Source organism: Myotis nattereri, assembly GCF_964212035.1.
Source record: "Myotis nattereri genome assembly, chromosome: 5".
Classification (NCBI taxonomy): Eukaryota; Metazoa; Chordata; class Mammalia; order Chiroptera; family Vespertilionidae; genus Myotis; species Myotis nattereri.
Genome location: NC_138080.1, coordinates 68,120,095 through 68,142,285, shown reverse-complemented (window position 1 = coordinate 68,142,285; position 22,191 = coordinate 68,120,095). Strand labels below are relative to the sequence as shown.

The following is a 22,191-nucleotide window of genomic DNA, read 5'->3' as shown; positions in this document are numbered from 1 at the left end:
AAAACTAAGCATATTCCTTGTCATGCAATCTAGCAAATCACCTATGTTGGTACTTACTCAAAAGAACTGAAAAGTTATATCCATAAGATGTTGATAATGGGGAGACCATGTGTGTGGGAGGGTATAGAGTATATAGTGACTGCATACTTTTTGTATAATTTTACTGTAAAACTAAAACTGCTTTAAAAAGCATTTAAAAAATTAGGTTAGGAGAACATATTCACAAATAATATTTAATAAAGGAGTCTTACAACTCAAAAGACAACCCAATTTAAAAAGTCACTCCAAGAGATACCATTTCATATCTTCTATAATGAGTACACAGTTGTCTCTAGGAATTAGGGGCACTCATCCCTGCACAGTTGAAAATCCATGTGTAAAATTAACTACAGCCCCTCAGTATTCACAGAGGATTTGTTCTAGGATACAAATTGTATGATATTCAAGTCCCTAATACAAAATGGCATAGGCCCGGCTGGGTTGGCTCAGTGGTTGAGCATCAACCTGTGAACCAGGTCATGGTTTGATTTCTGGTCAGGGCACATGCCAAGGTTTCAGGCTCCATCCCCAGTGTGGGTCATGCAGGAGTCAGCTGATCAATGATTCTCTCATCATTGATGTTTCTCTTTTTCCCTCTATCTTCCTCTCTGAAACCAATTAAAATATATTAAAATAAAATGGTATAGGAGAGTGCCTACATTTGGTCCCTCACATCCACAGATTCCAAACTGTGGATTGAAAATACTATATTTGATCCGCAGATGGATGAATTCACAAATGTGAAACCTCAGTATACAAAGGGCTGACTGCATATTATTTATTGAAAAAAAATTCAGGTATAAGTGGACCTGCCCAGTTCAAACTTATGTCATTCAAGGGTCAACTATAATAAAAACAATACACACAATTGTTGGTGAGATGAGAAGTAGTAATTCTCATAGAATACTGGTGAGAATATAAAATGGTCCAGTTGCTTTGGAATGCAGTCTGGCAGTTCTCAAAAGGTTAAACAGTTATCACACAACCCAGGAATTCCACTTTTAGGTATATGACCAAGAGAAATGACAACATATGTCCATATAAAACTTGTATGCAAATATGTTTTTAAGTTAAACTTTTATTGTTGAAAGTATTACATATGTCCTCTTTTTCACCTCATTGACCCCTTTTAGCCAGCCCTTGTCCCTCGCTCCATTGGTTATGCATATATGCATACAAATTCTTTGGTTGATCTCTTCCCACCCACCCATCTCCGCCTTCCTTCTGAGATTCCATGTTTCTATGTCTCTGGATCTGTTTTGTTCATCAGTTTATTTCATTAGATTCCACATATGAGTGAGATCATGTAATACTTGTGTTTCTCTGATTGGCTTATTTGCTTAGCATAATGTTCTCCAAGTTCCTCCATGCTGTCTCAAAGGGTAAGAGATCCTTCTTTTTTACTGCTGCATAGCATTCTATGGTGTAAATGTACCACCTTACAAGTACAGGCAGGTCTTTGCCTGTATTTGTGGCAGATGGTAAGAGGAACTTTAATTTTTGGGAAGTCCTTGGTATATAGCTGAAAATGGTGTTCAGGTTCAGTAGGAGATGCCACATTATCATAGAGACAGTGGCATCCTACTGACTTGGCAAGAGGAGAGAACCCTAAATTTCCCCTCACTCCACCACTTGAGCCATTCTTCTTCTCACTAGAGAAGAACACCAAGTGAGAACCCTTTTGGCAAAGCTTGGACCTATTCCTGACCAAGAGCCAACTCATGTGCAAGTTGCACTAAATGCAATTCTGGACCAAAAAGTAACTTCTCTGAACCTAGGGTGGGGATCATTCTTGTCTTCTCTACTTCATAGGGTTGTAAAGGATTTTGAAAACTAAAATAACTGGGCGTGTGTTTGGCTATATGGTTAGGTGGGACCAGGAATAGTGAATGATACAAATGGAGGGGAACCCAGGAATATAAAGAATGCAGCAGCTCAGGCTTTACATAGAAATTCTGACTGCATTAATAAAGTTCAGTCTATGGAATTCTTTCCTGGTGCCAGCATCAGACATTTCCATCGTTAGTCCTTGTGTTACGTATTTTTTTTTTTTAATGTGGTTTTATTGATTTTAGTGAGAGAGGAAGAGAGAAGGAGAGAGAGTAACATGGATGAGAGAGAAACATTGATTGACTGTGTCTTGCACACCCTCTACTGGGGATGGAGCCTGCGGCCCAGGCATATGCCCTGACCGGGAATGGAACTACCACCCTCTCAGTGCACAGGACGCATGCCCAAGCAACTAAACCACACTGGCTAGGGCTGTGTTATATATTTTCAAATGCAAAATTTTTAATTCTGTCTCCTAATACCTTATGCTGAAAGACTTCCTCAGATTACTTTCTGCTCATGTGTAACATGAGACTCAATGTAGTCACTCTCTCTTTATAAATTGTTTAGATTTGACTTGTTGCTGAATAGACAAGTGAATCAGGACACCTGATTTCAGGATGTACCTCACTATTTTTATTTTTTATATATTTTTATTGATTTCAGATAGGAAGGGAGAGGGGGAGAGAGAGAGAGAAACATCAATGCTGGGAGGGAATCATTGATCAGCTGACTCCTGCATGCCCCACACTGGGGATCAAGTCCCAACCCAGGCATGTGCTCTGACCGGGAATTGAACTATGACCTCCTGGTTCATGGGTTGACTTTCAACCACTGAGCCATGCTGGCTGGGCTGTACCTCACTATTTAAATTCCAGCCATAGTCTTTTGCATAAGCCAGTCTCTTATTTAATCTATTACCCTCCTCGCTGTGCAACTCACTTCATTGCCTGCGTCCTATAGGCAGAGGCCAGGCAATGGTTCAAGGCCATAGTTTGCTCTGGCATGGGGCACCATGGGAGAGACCTAGGGGGATGGGCCTGGTGTAAATCCCAACTCATGCAGAGGTCCTTATTTTAACACACATACTTAAATATGGTAGCTATATACTAAACTAACTCCTTGCCAGAGATTCATTTAATAACATGCTGAGTGCTTGCTGTGTGCCAGACCATACTGGGAGCTGAGAATGTGGTAGTGAATATGATTGACTGTTGAAAATATAACCTCCAAGTAATTCATAATGGTGATGTTGGTGGGAGTGAGGTGGATGGAGATAATTAAACCAGAAAATCTAGGCAATAGATAACTACCATTATTGACCATGGAATTTAGTTATGAACCTCTTCTTCAACAGGAAAGAAGAAACTTATTTTATGACCCAGGCGATGGTGTATTGTAGTGGAAGATTTTATCTACACTTGGAAATAATTTGTAATTTGCAGTTACTGGTATAATGTTCTGCAGATGTCAGTCCAGATTGTTTGATGATGGTGTTCAAATCTTACAGACTTTTTGTCTGAATTACTGAAAGAGGATGTTAAAATCCTCAATTGTGGTTGAAATTTATTCTTTTAGAGCTGTCAGTTTTGCTTCATGAATTTTGCAGTACTTATATGTATATTAGATGCAATATGTTTCTTTTATGAGATGTAATATGCATACATACATCGATATACATATATAATTATGTATTGATGAATTGACTCTTATCAGGAAATGTGCCTCTTAATTTTTATAATGTTCTGTCTTAAAGTCACCCTGTCAGTTTTCTTTCATCTCCTTAGTTTCAGTCTGTTATTGCCTTTATTTTAAAGGAGAGTTACTTAGAGACATTGTACAATTGGGTCTTATTAAGTTTTAATGTTTTTTGTGACCTCTGGTTATTCAAGCATTTTATAATATTTCATTTTCCTTTTTTGACTTCTTATTTATGCCTTTTAAACATTTTAAAAGTGTTTACTCTATAACTAATAGTATGCCTCCTTAACTTTTCAAAATCTATTTAGAGCCATTATTCTACTTCTTTTTACATCTCACTTAACATTTAATACTTTTTGGCTTACAAATATGTAATTTATAATTACAAAAATATAATTCCATTACCTTTGTGCTATTGTTGTCATGTCCTTTTACATATATTATAAATTGTATCTTAAAATATTATTTTGCTTCAAACTAACAGGTTCTTTTTTAAGGAAATAGTAAAAAGCAAAAATCAGCTTTTTATATTTACCTCTTTTATTCATTTCGATAATTTGTTTCTATCTGATATAATTTCCCTCTTAGCCTGAATAGCATTGTTTAGCATTTCTTATACTGTAGGTCTGTTGACAACAAGTCATCTCAGCTTTGATTTACCTGATAATGTGTTTATTTTACTCTGATTTTTGAATGATGTCTTTACTAGATAGGGATTCTAGATGGATAGTTTTTCCTTTTGCCATTTTAAAGATGATATTCCATTGTTTTCTGACATTTACTGTTTCTAATAAGTCAACTATTATTTATATGGTTGTTCCCTTGTATGTAATGTGTCTCCTACCACACTGCTTTCAAGTTTTCCACTTTACGACTACTTTTCAGCAATTTAACTATGATGTGTCTCAGAGTGATGTTCTTTGAGTTTACCCATTTTATAGTTAACTGAAATTCTTGGACCAATAATTTATTTTTCTTCAAAATCGGAAAATTTCAGTTATTTCTTTCTTACTCTTTAAAAAATTTCTAAAAAATGTTTTTTATTGATTTCAGAGAGAGGAAGGAAAGAGAGAGATAGAAACATCAATGAGAGGCTGCCTCCTGCATGCTCCCTACAGGGTATCAAGCCCACATCCTGGGCCTGTGACCTGACCAGGAATGTAACTGTGACCGCCTGGTTCATAGGTCGGCCCTCAACCACTGAGCCACACTGGCTGGGCTTTTTATTTCTATTTTTTTTTAAATTTTAGGACTTTAGTTAAAGTATTTGATGGTTTCACAGACCCCTGAGATTTTTTCTGTTTTCTTACATTTTTTTCCTCTCTGTTTTATAGATTGGATTATGTCTATAGTTCTACCTTCAATTTCACTAACATTTGTCTACCATCTTCACTCAATTTTTAAGCTCATCCAAATACAAACTTTTTGGTTCTACAATTTTTTTTTTTTGTAGATTCCTTTTTTTCTGCTGACATTTCCTCCCTGTTCATTCATAAAGACCATAGTTTTCTTTAGTTTGTCAAATATAAATATATATTTTATATAAATATATAACAATTAGAGGCCCAGTGCACGAATTCGTGCACGGGTGGGGTCCCCCTGCCTGGCTGGCAATCAGGGCCAATCGGCTGTGGGGAGGGACTGTGGGAGGTTGGACGGCCACAGGAGGTTGACTGTGGGAGTGCACTGACCACCAGGGGGCAGCTCCTGCTTTGAGCATCTGCCCCCTGGTGGTCAGTGCATGTCATAGCAACTGTCGGAACAGTTGCTTAGGCTTTTATGTATTTAGATTTTAGCCCCGGCCTGTATGGCTCAGTTGGTTGAGTGTTGTCCTATGCACTGAAAGATTACCAGTTTGATTCCCGGTCAGCACACATGCCCAGGTTGTGGGCTCAATAGGGGGCATGTAGGAGGCAGCCATTTGCTGTTTCTCACATCGATGTTTCTCCTCCTGACCTATCTCTCCCGCCCTATCTCTCTAAAAAGTCAACTTAAAAAACATATTAAAAATGTTTTTGAGTCCTTGTCTTAAAATCCAATGTTTGAAACATCTGAAAAATAGTTTCTATTGACTGCCTTATTTCCTGACAATGAGATGTATTTTCCTGTTTCTTTTCACAACTAAACTGGATATTTTAGCCATCCTATATAATAAAGAGGCAATATGCAAATTGACAATCACAAGATGGCGGCGCCCACATCGGGGTGGGCTGGCTGCTCTGTGCGCCTACCACTGGAGTCCCCTTAGCTCTGCCGGGGGGCCTCAGGTCCTCCTGCACCCCCTACTGACTGAGGCTCAGGCTAAGCCTCGGATGGCGGCTGCCGGAAGTGGCAGCAACAGAGGCGTGATGGGGGCGTAGCCTTCCCCTGATCTCCGGGTCACCTCCCACCTCTGAGGGCTCCCGGACTGTGAGAGGGGGCAGGCTGGGCTGAGGGACACCCCCTTCCAGTGTATGAATTTTCATGCACCAGGCCTCTAGTTATACTATAGAGATTATAGCTTATGTCATCTTGCTCTGAGGAATGTTTTAAAATGCCGGGCACATGGGTTGAAAATTGCAGCTCTACATATGTGTAGGTCAGGGCAGGAAACATCATAGTTAGAAAGGGGAAGTTTTAGGAGCCCCAAAGGCAGGGATTCTTCTTTGAGGTAAACTCAGATCTACTGACCCATTTTGCTGCTAACTTTATAAAAGGGTTCGGAACTGAAACTTCAGGTCCATCTAGATTTATCCTTCTTCACAAGTTTTCCATTGGTAGAGAATAAAGTGAAAACTTGTCGATGTGGTAGTAAAGATCTAACAGCTTTCTCTGATTTGTCAGGCCTTTTTGCCACTGGTTTCTAAAAACATTTTCTCATTCACTGGATTACTTTCTAATAAATGATTGCGTATTTTAAGCTTCTCATCTTTTCTCACATTACCTAATTTAGAATGCTTTTCTCTTTCTCTAAATTCTCATTCTTCAAGAGCTTGGTTGGCAAACTCATTAGTCAACAGAGCCAAATATCAACAGTACAACGATTGAAATTTCTTTTGAGAGCCAAATTTTTTAAACTTAAACTATATAGGTAGGCATTGTTATTAACTTAATTAGGGTACTCCTAAGGCTTAGGAAGAGCCACACTCAAGGGGCCAAAGAACTGCATGTGGCTCGCGAGCCACAGTTTGCTGACCACGGCCCTAGCCCATTTGGCTCAGCGCGTAGAACGTTGGCCTGTGGACTTAAGAGTTCCGAGTTTGATTCTGCTTAAGGGCATTTTTTTTTAAAAATCTTTATTGTTCAGATTATTACATTTGTTCCTCTTTTTCCCCCCCATAACTCCCCTCCTCCCAGTTCCCGCCCCACCCTCCGCCCTCACTCCCCACCCACTGTCCTCATCCATAGGTGCACGATTTTTGTCCAGTCTCTTCCCGCATCTCCCACACCCCTTTCCCCCCCCAAGAATAGTCAGTCCATTCCCTTTCTATGTCCCTGATTCTATTATAATCACCAGTTCATTCTGTTCATCGGATTATTTATTCACTTGATTCTTAGATTCACTTGTTGATAGATGCATATTTGTTGTTCATAATTTGTATCTTTACCTTTTTCTTCTTCTTCCTCTTCTTAAAGGATACCTTTCAGCATTTCATATAATCCTGGTTTAGTGGTGATGAACTCCTTTAGCTTTTCCTTATCTGTGAAGCTCTTTATCTGACCTTCAATTCTGAATGATAGCTTTGCTGGATAAAGTAATCTTGGTTGTAGGTTCTTGGTATTCATCACTTTGAATATTTCTTGCCACTCCCTTCTGGCCTGCAAAGTTTCTGTTGAGAAATCAGCTGACAGTCGTATGGGTATTCCCTTGTAGGTAACTGAGTTTCTTTCTCTTGCTGTTTTTAAGATTCTCTCTTTATCTTTTGCTCTTGGCATTTTAATGATGATGTGTCTTGGTGTGGTCCTCTTTGGATTCCTTTTGTTTGGGGTTCTCTGCGCTTCTTGGACCTGTAAGTCCATTTCTTTCACCAGGTGGGGGAAGTTTTCTGTCATTATTTCTTCAAATAGGTTTTCAATATCTTGCTGTCTCTCATCTTCTGGCACCCCTATAATTCTGATGTTGGTACGCTTGAAGCTGTCCCAGAGGCTCCTTACACTATCCTTGCATTTTTGTATTCTTTTTTCATTTTGCTTTTCCGGTTGGGTGTTTTTTGCTTCCTCGCATTTCAAATCATTGACTTGATTCTTGCGCTCCTCTGGTCTGCTGTCGGGAGTCTGTATAATATTCGTTATTTAAGTCCGTGTATGCTTAATTTCTAGTTGGTTCCCCAATATAAGATCGAGGGTCTCATTAGTTTTCTTGTAGATCTCATTAAGTTTATCTGCGGCTTCTAAACAGTTCTTGAGAGACCTTAAAAGTGTGGTTCTGAACTCTATATCTTCCATTGACAATTTTGTCCTGTTTCTTTGTCTCTGCATTTTGTTATGCTTCCTTGGTGCACCCCCTAGTGGTCTTTGTTCGCAGTCTTATAGTTAAATCTTTGTTGTAGCTAATTCCAGGGAGGGTTTGACCTCCAGGCCAAGTGGCTATGAGAATCAGCTGTGTCAGCAGTGAGAGAACTTCTGTCCTCTAGGGAGGTGCTAATCTAGCCTTTGCCTGAGGCTATCCGGCACATGCCTCTGTGCAGGGCTTCGGTGGGGCGGGTCGCACAGGATCAATAGGGTGGGCCAGAGAGAGCAGTTATGGCGGCTCTCAGTCCTGTCCCCAGGGGCTCTGCCTCTCTGAGTCCCAGCACCTGCTGCAAAGCTCAGAGAGAAAGCTGCACTCGCTCTGACCGAAGCCAGACAGTCCCGCTTCTCCCGTTTGAGTCTGGGTCCCTAAAGACTCGCCCGGATCTGGAGCTCAGAGTCTTCGACTCCCTCCCGATTGAAAACGCCAACCGCGCCCTCCGCCGCCAGCCCGCTCCTCGCACTCCGCACCTCAGAATTTGACTTCAGCACTGCGCCTCCTCTGAGTGTCCGTATGCGTTTCTCTTTCCTCCTAGTTGTAGGACTTCCACTCAGCCAGCGTTCCAGTGGTTCTGGGTGATGTCCGTTCTTTTAGTTTCACTTTTGAAGTAGTTGTTCAAAGCAGCAAACTCCGGCGTTAACCTATGTCGCCATCTTGGTTCTCCTCCGCTTAAGGGCATTTACCTGGGTTGCAGGCTCTGGCGTTAGGCAACCAATTGATGTGTCTCTTTTATATGGGAGTTTCCCTCTCTCCCCTTTCCTTCTACACTCTCTAAAAATCAATGGAAAAATATCCTCAAGTGAGGATTAACAACAACAAATTAATTAATAATAAAAAAGAGAGCTGCTTTTGTCCTATCCCTTATCACTTTTCATGTACTGCCTATTAGTTTTTATGGGTACATTTCCTTCTTTCTAGCTAACTTGTAAATTTCTTAAGGGTAGGGAATGTATGTTACACTAGTGTCCCGGTGCACAGATTTGTGCAATTGAAAGGAAATTTATTAGAAGAAATATATTAATATCGCTATTCACCCTTTCTCTATAATAGAATAGTGAGTGCTTTATATGTATTGCACATGCACGAGTCAACTTAGCCTTTTATATATATAGAATAAACTTGCTTAATTAGGCCTGCTTTCTGGTTTAGCTAAACTTTTCCCAGCCCAATGAAGCGTCCCAACTTCTCTTTCAGGTAATTGTCAGCAACACAGCAGTAAATATCAACATGAAGCAGTTTATTATTGTAGATCATGCAGGGAGAACAAAGGGTAAAATATTTAACTGTAGCAGTGTTTGACTATATTCTGCGCAGTGAGAAAACCTGAAGTCATTTTCAAGTTCCAACATTTCTTTTCAGTTGGGTTAAGTTTCTAAACTTTCTAAATCTCCATTTTCCGGCTAATGAAAAGAAAATAGGATTCTACTGAGTCTCCTATCTACCTACTCCAGGACTTCTGTGAGGATCAAATGAGATGAGGCACGTGAAAACGCTTCACAAACATTTGGTTAAGTTGTAAAATGTTTGCACCTGGCTATAAAGCAAGTTGGGTTCCTGGGCTGAAAAACTCAAGGAGGCTAGTCACTAGGGAGAGAAAGCCGGGTGTTGCTACCTGACATCATTACCTGGCGGCGCCCATAGCATCTGTTTTCCAGGCTGGGTTGAGCTGTGGGCCGCATTTTGTGCCATGGGGTCTCGGCAGCATTGACTGCGATTTGGTGGGGTGTCGCTCCGGAGTGGTGGTGGGGCCTGTGTCCCACTTGGGGGAAGCCAGGTGTGGTTTGTTGGCGCCAGGTCCGTGGTGCTGTTTATTTTTAAATGCCCAGTGTGTATCATGGCAGTTCCTGCGCTGAGCGTCTGTCCCCTGGTAGTCAGTGTGCATCATAGCTACCTGTCGGATGGATGGATACTTTGTTTTTTATTTAGTAACCTCTATAATACCCTAGTAATCTTGTGTGTAAATGCTCAGCAAATTTAATTAGAATGAATGCTCTGTTTTAATTACAAAGTATAATATTTCAGGGTTCTCTATGCCTCTTTAGACTCTGAATATTAATTATTAAGTAGAATGCTAGATTCTTTATTAGAACATTTTTTTTATTCTGTTGCAATATAAAAACTCATTTTTTGAGGTTGGTATCAATTATTGTCTGTTAGTTATGCTATTAGCCAGTTTAGTAATTAGATTCCTCCATTCTACTTCAGCAAGAAGTTGAGAACTTTAAGAAGCTAAATCTCATTAGTAAAGAGCAGTTTGAAAACCTAACACCTGAACTTCCTTTTGAGCCAAACCAAGAAGTTCCTGTAGCACCTTCGAAGTCCAGGCAAGGTATGTAAATCTGCTTTTGTGTAAGTGTCTGAATTCTATTAAAGCAGTTCTAAATTGTTTTTAAAGTTTGCTCCTTTATTTATAAAAACATTTAGATACTTGGTAAAAGGCTAGAATTTTAAAAGTCAACTTTTTATTTATCTTTTGGTGAACTTCAGAATATTTTAAAGACCTAAAAATACAGATTTTAAGATTGGTAAGATAGCCTTGTAGTAAACGGGCAGAATTTGAATGCCATTTTACTCTTAGTGAATAGGCAGGTGATTACATAGGTGACCTAGGAGTCATCTGTTATAACACCAGACTGTCTCAAACCTGGTTGCTTATTTTTTTAAAGTAGGCAGAATCAGTTGGTCCTCTATGTGTCTCTTTTGATTTTGAGATTGTGGGAATGTTTTTCTTCTCAAAACTTAGATAAATTTTCACTGACTTGCTGATTTTAAAAAATACCCCACTAGTTCATTCTTTCGTCTTAAGATCTTAGCTTTATATGGAAATCTAAATACATTTGGAATAATCATAAAATTAATCTGACTTTTTCAAGGCAAGTGTAAGTGACTTTGTTATAGTCTTTTCTTGAAGTCAGGTTAAAGAAAAACTTTTAATTTGGAAAACTTCAAACCTATACAAAAGTAGAGCAAATTATCTAATGAAGCCTCTGTGTACTTATTACCTAACTACTAGTTACTTTATTAGACCATTGCCAATTTTGTTTCATCTCAACGCCACCTGACACTTGATTTTTTTAAAGCAAAATCCCAATCATATTATTCATATTTTTTCATTTCTAAACATTTCTGTATGTGTCTTTAAAAATATAAGGAATAGCCCTAACCAGTTTGGCTCAGTGGATGGTCGGCCTGCAGACTGAAGGGTCCCAGGTTCAATTCTGGTCAAGGGCATGTCCCTTGGTTGTGGGCACATCCCCAGTAGGGGGTGTGCAGGAGGCAGCTGAATCAATGTTTCTCTCTCATCAGTGTTTCTAACTCTCTCTATCCCTCTCCCTTCCTCTCTGTAAAATAATCAATAAAATATATTTTTAAAAATAGGTATAAGGAATATCTCTTAACATAAGCAACACTATTACCATATCTAAAATTAACAGTAATTTTTTTTTTATAATATAATTGAGGCCCGCTGCACAAAATTCATGCACGGGGGTGGGGGTGGTCCCCTCAGCCCAGCCTGCTCCTTCTCCAATCCGGGACCCCTCGGGGGATGCCCGACTGCCTCTCGCAATCCAGGACTGCTGGCTCCTAACTGCTCGTCTGCCTGCCTGCCTGATTGCCCCTAACCACCTCTGCCTGCCTGATAGTTCCTAACTGCTCCTCTACTGGCCTGATCACCCCTAACTGCTGCCCTGCTGGCCTGATCGCCCCTAACTGTCTCTGCCTTGCCCTGCAGCCAGGACCCAGGATTCCTTCCTCCGGCCAGTTGCAGTCACCCCGGACTTGGGCTTCCCTCCCTCTAGCCAGCCGCAGGCACCCAGGACCCAGGCCAGCTTCGCCTGGGCCAGCTGTAGCTGCAGGGGACTGTGGGCGGGCGGCTTGTTGCTCTCCCGGGCCGCAGGTGCAGCTGCTGGTGCCCAGGACTGCGGGGCGTGCAGCTTGTCCCTCTCCCGGGCCGCAGGTTCAGCCGCTGGCGCCGGGGACCACGGGCAGGTGGCTTGTCCCTCTCCCAGGCCACAGCCCTGGCCGCTGGTGCCTGGGACCACAGGGCATGCGGCTTGTCCCTCTCCCGAGTTGGGCCGCTGGCACCCGGGGCTGCCGGGCGGGTGGGTTGTCCCTCTCCTGGACTGCAGGCACAGCCACTGGTGCCCGGGACCGCGGGACATGCCACTTCTCCCTCTCCTGGGTCATGGGTGCAGGCGCAGCCGCTGGTGCCCAGGACTGCGGGGCAGGCAGCTTGTCCCTCTCCCAGCCTACAGTCTGGCTGATCCCCATTCTTCTCTCTCAAGCTTATTTGTGCCTGGCTGGTCCCCATTCCTCTTTCACGAGCTTATTTGTGCCTGGCTGGTCCCCGTTCCTCTCTCCCCAGTGTTGAGTGTCAGAGTTGTGACAGTGTCATGAGGGTGTGACGACCATTTTCATATTAGCTCTTTAATATGTAGGATTTTTATTGATTTCAGAGAGGAAGGAAGAGGGAGGGAGAAATAGAAACATCAATGATGAGAGAGAATCACTGATTGGGTGTCTTCTGCACACCCCCTATTGGGGATGGAGCCCATTACCTGGGCATATGCCCTTGACTGGAATCGAACCTGGGACTGCAGGCCGATGCTCTATCCACTAAGCCAAACTGACTAGGGCTAAAATTAACAGTGATTTCTTAATATAGAATACTTAGTTTTCAAATTTCCTCATTCATCATGTTTTTTAAAAATCATATCCATGTAAGTTCCAAACAATGTAATAGGTTGATATGGCTCTTTTAGTCTATAGGTTCATATTATTGTTTTTCCTTGCAATTTATTGTTGAAGAAATGGGATTGTTTATACTAAGAATTTTTTTTCACATTCTGGATTTTACGGATTGCATCCTAATGGGTTCATTTAACCTGTTTTCTGGTCCTGAATTTTCAATAAGTATTATTTTGCTACAAAGGCTTGATCATATTGAGACTTAAATTTTTACATTCGATATAAATATTTAAAATCTTTTGTTTTTGTTGATCTATATTTTTTCTAGTTGTACTATTTTCAGTTCTAATCTTTAATATTTCTGCTTGGTTTGGGTTTATTTTGCTACTCCTTTTCTAGTTTCTTAAAGCAGAAGCTTAGATAATTGATTTGAGAACTTCTTTCCTATTATAAGCAATTAATACTATACGTTTTAAGCATTGTTTAGGTGTATTACACCAATTTTGATATGAAGAACGAAATTTATATTATTGCCTTGAGACTTTTCTACTTAGGTATTTAATCATACATATTTTTCTTTAAGCACTCTTTTAACTGCATTTTACAAATTTGATGTTATATTTTAATTTTTCTTTTCTTCAAAGTATTCTCATTTCTCTTGAAACTTCCTTTTTGATTCATGGATTATTTACAAATGTATTAATTTTTGAGTGCTTGGAAATTTTCCTTTCTGTTATCCATCTTACTGATACATTAGTTATTTTTTTCCAGTTGCTTTCAAGAATTTTAAGTTTTAAGGATTTAGAGTGTGCTGTGTCTGGGCTATTATATCTTCAAAAAACTTTTTTTTTAAAAAATATATTTTATTGATTTTTTACAGAGAGGAAGGGAGAGAGATAGAGAGTTAGAAACATCGATGAGAGAGAAACATCGATCAGCTGCCTCCTGCACATCTCCTACTGGAGATGTGCCCGCAACCCAGGTACATGCCCTTGACCGGAATCGAACCTGGGACCTTTTAGTCCGAAGGCCAACACTCTATCCACTGAGCCAAACCGGTTTCAGCTTCAAAAAACTTTTTATCTCTGCACTTTTTCTCTCTCCTAGACTTTATGACTGGAAAAGCAAAAATTTTGCTGAGTTCTGCTTCAGTGGCATTTTATTTATTAAAAAAGTAAATAAATAAAGTGGCAGTTGTCATGTGGCATCTTTTTTTTCCTTCTTCTTCTTTAGAGAGAGGAAGAGAGACGGGGAGAGAGAGAGAAAAATCGATGTGAGAGTAAAAACCAATTGGCTGCTTCTTGCACACCCCGTACCAGGGATGTAGCCTGCAACCCCAGCATGTGGCCTGACCAGGAATTGAACCAGAGATCTCTTGGTACATGGGATGACGCTTAACCAATGGAGCCACCCGGCAGGGCATGTAGCATTTTAATTATCAGCCTTCGGTGAACATAAACAGCATAAAATAATGTTCTGTTTTTATAAAGGCAATTTCTGTCCATTAAGACAATGAGTACTATGGGCAAGCTTCACATGGTCCAGGTATATAGCTGTGAACTGATTTGATTTTGTAACAATAAATTTTGGAAAATTAGTATATTAGCTAGCACACCCTTTAGTGCACTAGTTCCTAAACTTTATCAAGTATCAGAGTCACTGTTAAAACAAATTAAAGGGCTCTGTATCCAGTGTTTCTTGTTTATGCATTTCTAGCAAGTTCCCAGGCTATCCTGATACCACTGGTTGGGAAAACACTTTGAAAATCAGTGCTTTAGCCTAGTCCTCTGAAATATCAGTCTTCTCTGATAAACTTTTAGCAGAAACTGTGTGGTAAACAATCACAATTGAGGTTCCTTGAAGAGCAGATGGTCTAATCTTTTGTTTTTCTACTGCTTTTTTAAGGCATCATTTATATACCATAAAATTAACCCACATTAAGTATATAGTTTGATGCTTTTCAGTAAATTTGTATAGTTGTACACCAGCACCACCATTCAGTTTTAGTACAAGTCCATCATGCTAAAAAGTTCCCTGTGATAATTTGCAATTAATTTCAACACGCAGCTTCAGTCTGTATTAACCAGTGATCCGTTTTCTGTCTGTATGTTTTGTACTTCCTAAAAATTTTATTTAACTGGAATCATTCAGTTATATATATATATATATATATATATATATATATATATATATATATATATATATTTTTTAAATATATTTTATTGATTTTTTACAGAGAGGAAGGGAGAGAGAGAGAGAGTTAGAAACATCAATGAGAGAGGAACATCGATCAGCTGCCTCCTGCACATCTCCTACTGGGGATGTGCCCGCAACCCAGGTACGTGCCCTTGACCGGAATCGAACCTGGGACCTTTAAGTCCGCAGGCCGATGCTCTATCCACTGAGCCAAACCGGTTTCGGCTGGAATCATTTAGTTATATTTTTGAGGTTAATTCATGTAACATCTATCAGTACTTTGCTCCTTTATTATTGCTAAGTAGTATTCTGTAGTATGGACAGATACATTTTGTTTATCCAGTTGATGAATATTTGGATGTTTTCAAGAAAGTTTTGGCTGTTATGAAAAATGCTATTTGAACATTTATGTGCAAGAGATGGCCCCTGATTTTGATTAAAAAGTTCTAATATCTAGATGATATTTATGTCACTTGAGGCTTATAGATGATTAAAAATTTTTAATATATTCTTGTTCCTTAATCACTTATATTTATAGCAATAAAACTTTTATCTATAGATATTTTTTGTACGTGTTACTATCTTAACTACTTTTTAAAATATATATATTTTTATTGATTTCAGAGAGTTACAGAGAGGGAGGGAGGGAGGGAGGGAGAGAGGGAGAGAGAGAGAGAGAGAGAGAGAGAGAGAGAGAGAGAGAGAGAGAGAGAGACATCAATGATGAGAATCATTGATTGGCTGCCTCCTGCATGCCCCCTATTGGGAATTGAACCTGCAACCTGGGCATGTGCCCTGATTGGAATTAAATTATGACCTGCTGGTTCATAGGTAGATGCTCAACTACTGAGCCATACAGACTGAACTGAAATATATCTTTTTCAAATCAGTTGTTTGAATCAGGACCAAACAAGGTGTACTTATTGCATTTGATTAATAGGACCATTAAGTTACTCTTAATCTATAATAATTCATCTTTTGTTTTTCTATGCCAGTGATTTGTCAAAGAAACTGGTTAATTTGTCATAGGATTTCTTTTTTTTTTTTAAATATACTTCTTTATTGATTTCAGAGAGGAAGGGAGAAGGAGAGATAGAAACATCAATGATGAGAGAGAATCACCGATTGGCTGCCTCCTGCTCATCCCCCACGGGGGATCGAGCCCGCAACCCAGGCATGTGCCCTTGACTGGAATCGAACCCAGGACCCCCCAGTCCACAGGCCAACGCTCTATCCACTGAGCCAAGCCAGCTAGGGCTGTCATAGGATTTCTTATGATTTACTTGATTGTATCTTCATATCATTTAATATGTTTATTTATTTCCTCTGTTTCTTAGGAACTGGTATTTAGATATAGAGGATTTAGTATATTCAGGGTTTTTATTTCTGGTGGCTAGACTGTTTCTTAGGCACAGTTGTTTACTTCTATTACATCATACAATGTCTTTCAGGCTCACTTTTACTGGTGTTTTGATTGATTTGATCATTAGGTTTACATGTTACCAGCCTGATTCATCATAGTTTCCCTTCAACTTGTTTTTTTTTTTTTTTTTGTCAGTTTTAGGCACACAGCAAAATTAAAAGAAAGGCACAAAAATTTCCTATGTACTCCAAGCCCCCAAGTTGGCATAGCCATCACCCACCTGGTGAAGGATGTTGCTTCCACATAGCAGCATTCTACATCAGAGTAGTGTACTGGTTATAATTGATGAACCTACATTGACACATCATAATCAACTGAAGTCCATCATTTTCATTAGAGTTTACTGTGATGTTGTACATTCTATAGGTTTGGACAAATTTACGATAAAGTGTATCCATTATTATATTACTAGAGGCCTGGTGCACGAATTTGTACATGGGTAGGGTCTGGTGGGTCCACCCCATCGGGGCCATTTGGGCTGGGCTGGCCAGGGGGAGGGGACGCGGAAGGTTGTTGGCCGGCCCTATCCCCGATAAGGGTGGTAGGGCCAATTGGGGGCGAGGCTGGCTGAGGGGAGGGGCCGTGGGCGGTTGGCAGGCTGGCCCTGGCCCTGCCCCCTGGTCAAACTACCAGTCGAACTCCAGGTTGAGGGAACAATTTGCATATTATCCTTTTATTATATAGGACTAGAGGCCCGGTGCACAAAAGTTTGTGCACTCGGCGGGGGGGGGAGGGGGCCCTCAGCCCGGCCTGTGCCCTCTCGCAGTCTGGGACCCCTTGGGAGATAACGACCTGCTGGCTTAGGCCTGCTCCCGGGTGGCAGAGGGCAGGCCCAATCCCTCGGTGCAGCCCCTGGTCGGGCTCAGAGCAGGGCTGATTGGGGAGTTGGGGCGCCGCGCCCTATCATGCACAGATTGGGAGGTTGTGATGCCACCTTCAGTTACGCTCAGGGTAGGGCCGATTGGGGGGTTGGGGCACCGCCCCCTGTCACACTCAAGGCAGGGTCGATGGGGAGGTTGCGGTGCCACCCTCGGTCACGCCCAGAGCAGGGCCCATCAGGGGGTTGGGGCGCCGCCCTCTATCACCCACAGAGCAGGGCTGATCATGTGGTTGAGGCGCCGCCACTCTCACACTCAGGGCAGGGCCAATGGGGAGGTTATGGCTCTACCCCGTCACACACAGAGCAGGGCCCGTGGGGGGTGGGGGGAGGATTGGGGAGCTCCCCCCTATCAGGCACAGAGCAGGGCTGATCAGGGGGTTGGGGCGCCTTCCCCTGTCACGAACAGAGCAGGGCGGATAGGGAGGTTGTGGCCCCACCCCCTGTCACACACAGAGCCGCAGGGCGATCAGGGGGTTTGGGCGCTGCCCCCTGTCACGCTGATCCCGGTGCCGGGAGGCCTCATGGCTCCGCTGATCCCGGTGCTGGGAGGCATATTACCCTTTTACTATATAGGGTAGAGGCCTGGTGCACGGTTGGGTGCCGGCTGGTTTGCCCTGAAGGGTGTCCTGGATCAGGGTGGGGGTCCCCACTGGGGTGCCTGGCCAGCCTGGGTGAGGGGATGATGGCTGTTTGCAGCTGGTCATACACCCTTCAGGGTGGGGGTCCCCACTGGGGTGCCTGGCCAGTGTGGGTGAGGGGCTGAGGGCTGTTTTCAGGCTGTGGGTGACTGAAGCTCCCAACTGCTCCTTTTTTTCTTTTTCTTTTTTTATTCTGGGCCAGCTTTAGCTTGAGGCTTGGCTCTAGCTCTTAGGCCTCCGTGGCTGAAAGTAGCTTTCTGGCCTTTGCTTACAATGTTGCGAATCTGCTGGCTGAAGTCCGGCGGTATTTGTTACAGAGTTTCTTAAACTGCCGGCTCAGAGGCCTGCAGCCGCAGGCGGGGAACATTGGTTTCCTCCGTCTCTGAGGCAAGCAAGCCTCATGTTAGTTTCAAGCTGCCTGGCTGCCAGCTGCCATCTTGGCTGACAGTTAATTTGCATATCTCGCTGATTAGCCAATGAAAAGGGTAGCGGTCGTACGCCAATTACCATGTTTCTCTTTTATTAGTGTAGATTACACTTAGTATTTTCATTGCTGTAGAAATCACTCAATATCTACACTAATAAAAGAGAAACATGCAAATTGGTGTCACTCTGCTACACCCACCAGCCAATCAGGATGAGTATGCAAATTAATCCAACAAAGATGGCGGTTAATTTGCATATGCAGGCACAGAGCAAAGACTGAAGGCTCTGGCCCCAGCGAAGACTGAAGATGACTGAAGATGACTGAAGACTGAAGATGTTTGGCTTCTCCGCTGTGGCCAGAGCGGAAAAGCCTTGAGGCTGGCCTTCTCTGCTGTGGCTGGAGCGAAGGCCTAGGTCCCGGGTTCCGGAGAAAAACCGGTGCCGGCAGCCAGGGGAAGGAAGGCCTATTGCACAAATCTCTTTGTGCAACGGGCCTCTAATAGTTTACATAAGTTTCATTCTTGGTGTTGTATGTCCCTAGGGTATTATATAATGAAATGTATCTACCATACAATTATACAAAATAGTTTAACTGCCCTAGAAATCCTCTCTATTTTGTCTATTCATCCCTCCCCCCCACCCCACTGGCAATCACAGATCTTTTTACTGTTCATAGTTTCCCATTTCCTGAATATTGGATAGTTGGAACCATACAGTATGTAGCCTTTACAGATTCTTTACAGATTGGATTCTTACACTTAGTAATATGCAGTAAAGTTCCTCCATGCCTTGTCATGGCTTGATAGCTCGTTTGTTTTTAGCACTGCATAACATTCCATTGTCTGGATGTACCACAATTTATTTACTCATTACTTACTGAAGGATGTCTTGGTTGCTTCCAACTTTGGGCAATTATGAATAGAGCTGCTATAAACATCCATGTGCTGGTTTTTGTGTGAACATAAGTTTTAAGCTCCTTTGGGTAAGTACTAAGGAGGGCAATTACTAGATTATATAATAACTAGAGGCCCAATGCACAAAATTTGTGCAAGGGTAGAGTCCCTAGGCCTGGCCAGCGATCAGGACCAATCTGCAGGGCGACCAGGGGGCCCCTGCTGGCACCCACCTTAGCTGGCCTGGGGCCTGTGGGCTGGGGGCAGCTCCTGCTTTGAGTGTCTGCCCCTTGGTGGTCAGTGGGCGTCATAGCAACCGGTCATTCCGCCGTTCAATTGATTTGCATATTAGGCTTTTATTATATAGGATAGTATGTTTAGGTTTAGAAACCACCAAACTATCTTCCATGCTGGATGTACTGTTTTGCATTCCCACCACCAATGAATGAGAGAGAGTTCTTATTGCTACACATCCTCTGCAGCATTTGGTGATGTCAGTGTTCTTAATTTTGGCCATTCTAATAGGTGTGTTGTGGTATCTCATGTTAATTCATATTTCTCTGATGACATATGATGTGGAGCATATTTTTATTTCCTAATTTGCAATCTGTACATCTTTAAGATACCTGTTTAGATCTTTGACTCATGGTTTTTAAATAAACTTTTTATTGTGATAGTATTACAGATATCTCCCCTTTTCCCTCCCTTTACCTCCATCCTCCCAGTCCCATCCTTGCCACCCCCTGCCATGTCTTCACCAGCCTATTGCTGGTGTCCATGGGCCATGCCTGTAAGTATATAAGTTCTCTGGTTTATCTATTCTTGTCCCCCCAACCCCACATCGAGGTATGTCAGTCTGTTCTATGCCTCCATGCTTTGGGTCTTATTTTGTTGGTCAGTTAATTCTGCTCATTAGATTCCACAAATAAGTGAGATCATGTTATATTTGTCTTTCTCAGGTTGGCTTATTTCACTTAGCATAATATTTTCCAGGTCTGCCCATGCTGTCCCAAAGGGTAAGAGTTCCCCCTTTTTTACAGCTGCATAGTATTCTATTGTATAAATGTCCCACAGTTTTTTTTTTATCCATCCATCTACTGATGGGGGCACTTGGGCTGTTTCCAAATCTTAGCTATTGTAAATAACGCTGGGAACATAGGGGTGCATATATTCTTTTTTTATTGGAATTTTGGGGGTTTTAGGATGTATTCCCAGAAGTGGGATCACTGGGTCAAGGGAAGGAAGTTCGATTTTTAAATTTTTGAGGAAATTCCATACTGTTTTCCATAGTGGCTGCACCAGCCTGCATTCCTACCAACAGTGAAACTAGTCTTCCTTTTTCTTCACATCCTCGCCAGCATTTGTTGTTTTCTTGTTGAGTTTTAAGAGTTCTTGTTTTATCTTGAATAGCAGTCCTTTATCAGCTATGTTTTTGCAAATACTTTCTCTCAGTCTGTGGCTTGTTTTCTTTCTCATTCTCTTAACAGTCTCATTTGCAGAGCATACATTTTTAATTTTAATGAAGTCCACCTTATCAATTATTTCTTTCATGGCTTATGTCTTCAGTGTTGAATTTCCCTTCTGTGTTTTACCAACTGGTTTTATACAGTCATTGATGAATATTCCCTAGATTTTATACTTCATTAAAGTTGCAATATACAGTAGGTCCTTGAATAATGTCATTTCATTGAACATCATTTGTTAAAATGTTGATAAGATGCCATAGGAACTTAACTCTTTGTCTATATAAATGAGCCTGTGGTAAAGTTGATTTTGTTATATGTTGTTTCAATTAAAGTCACAGAACCTATTGATGATGTTAAATGGAGATTTACAGTAGTCTCTTTTTTAAAAAAATTCCTTCTGTATTTCTTACCTTCAGTTCTTTTTTTATTTTTATTTTATTTATTTATTTTTTGTTGTTACTGTTTTTTTTTATTGCTTAAAATATTACAACAAGTAGTACATTTGTCTCCTTTTTCCCCCCCTTGACCTTCCCCCAGTCTCCCCTACCCCCCAGCGTCTTGTGTCCATTGATTATGCTTATATGCATGCATACAAGTCCTTTGGTTGATCTCTTACCCCTTACCTTCAGTTCTTGAAAGAATACTCTTATCAATTTTTTGGTTACCCTGATACTCAATTTTTACAGGAAAGGAAGGGTAAATACTTGTTTCTTTCTTTTTTATTCAATGTATCAATTTTCTGAATGAGTTGGTGTCCCAGCAACCTACAAATATGATTAAGTTGTAAAGTGCCATTATGAACTTATAGAGCTTATTTATTTGATATGTTTAATTCATTTCAGTCATTATTTTTAGTGGTCAGATCACTTCATTTTACTAGTGGGGTACCCTTAAGTTTTCTGTTGTGTCCTCATGACCTAAGCTAGTCTTTTCTTTTTTTAAAAAAAATATGTTTTTATTTATTTCAGAGAGAGCAAGGGAGAGGGAGAGAGAGAGAAACATCAATTATGAGAGAGAATCATTGATCGGCTGCCTCCTACATGCCTCCTGTTGGGGATCAAGCCCGCCACCCAGGCATGTACCCTGACTGGGAATCTCGAACCATGACCTCCTGGTTCATGATCACTGCTCAACCATTGAGCCATACTAGCTGGGCAGTATTTTCTTTATTAACCTCATTGCTGTCTGGCTCCAGATTTTCCAGGCTCATGTTATGCTTTGCTCCAGACTTTATTTCTTCTAGCAGACCAAGTCAGTAGGAAATGGAATTTAAAGACTATAGTCTGGTTTCTGGGAAATTTTCTGTTTCTGGGTTGTTATTGCTCCTAGATCTTCTACAAAGGCACTGATTTTTACATATATTTCAGTATAAGATCATAATGTTATCCTTGAGATTATATTTTTGGAATAAGGAAAAACAGCATTAATACAATTCTGTTAAATTGATCAGTCATTTGGTGGGGATATACCTTTTCTAAATGCTATTATAGGCACTAGTGCACTAATAAAAGATTGTGGCTC

At 41.2% G+C, this 22,191-nt stretch overlaps 1 protein-coding gene across 1 annotated transcript in view; it reads left to right on the top strand.

The window, feature by feature from the left end:
- The window catches only part of LARP1B (La ribonucleoprotein 1B), a 97,222-nt gene that overhangs the window by 57,174 nt on the left and 17,857 nt on the right, over window positions 1-22,191 (top strand). The window contains 1 exon segment of the mRNA XM_081091639.1: window positions 10,265-10,388. Coding sequence (XP_080947765.1) covers window positions 10,265-10,388 — 124 coding nt within the window.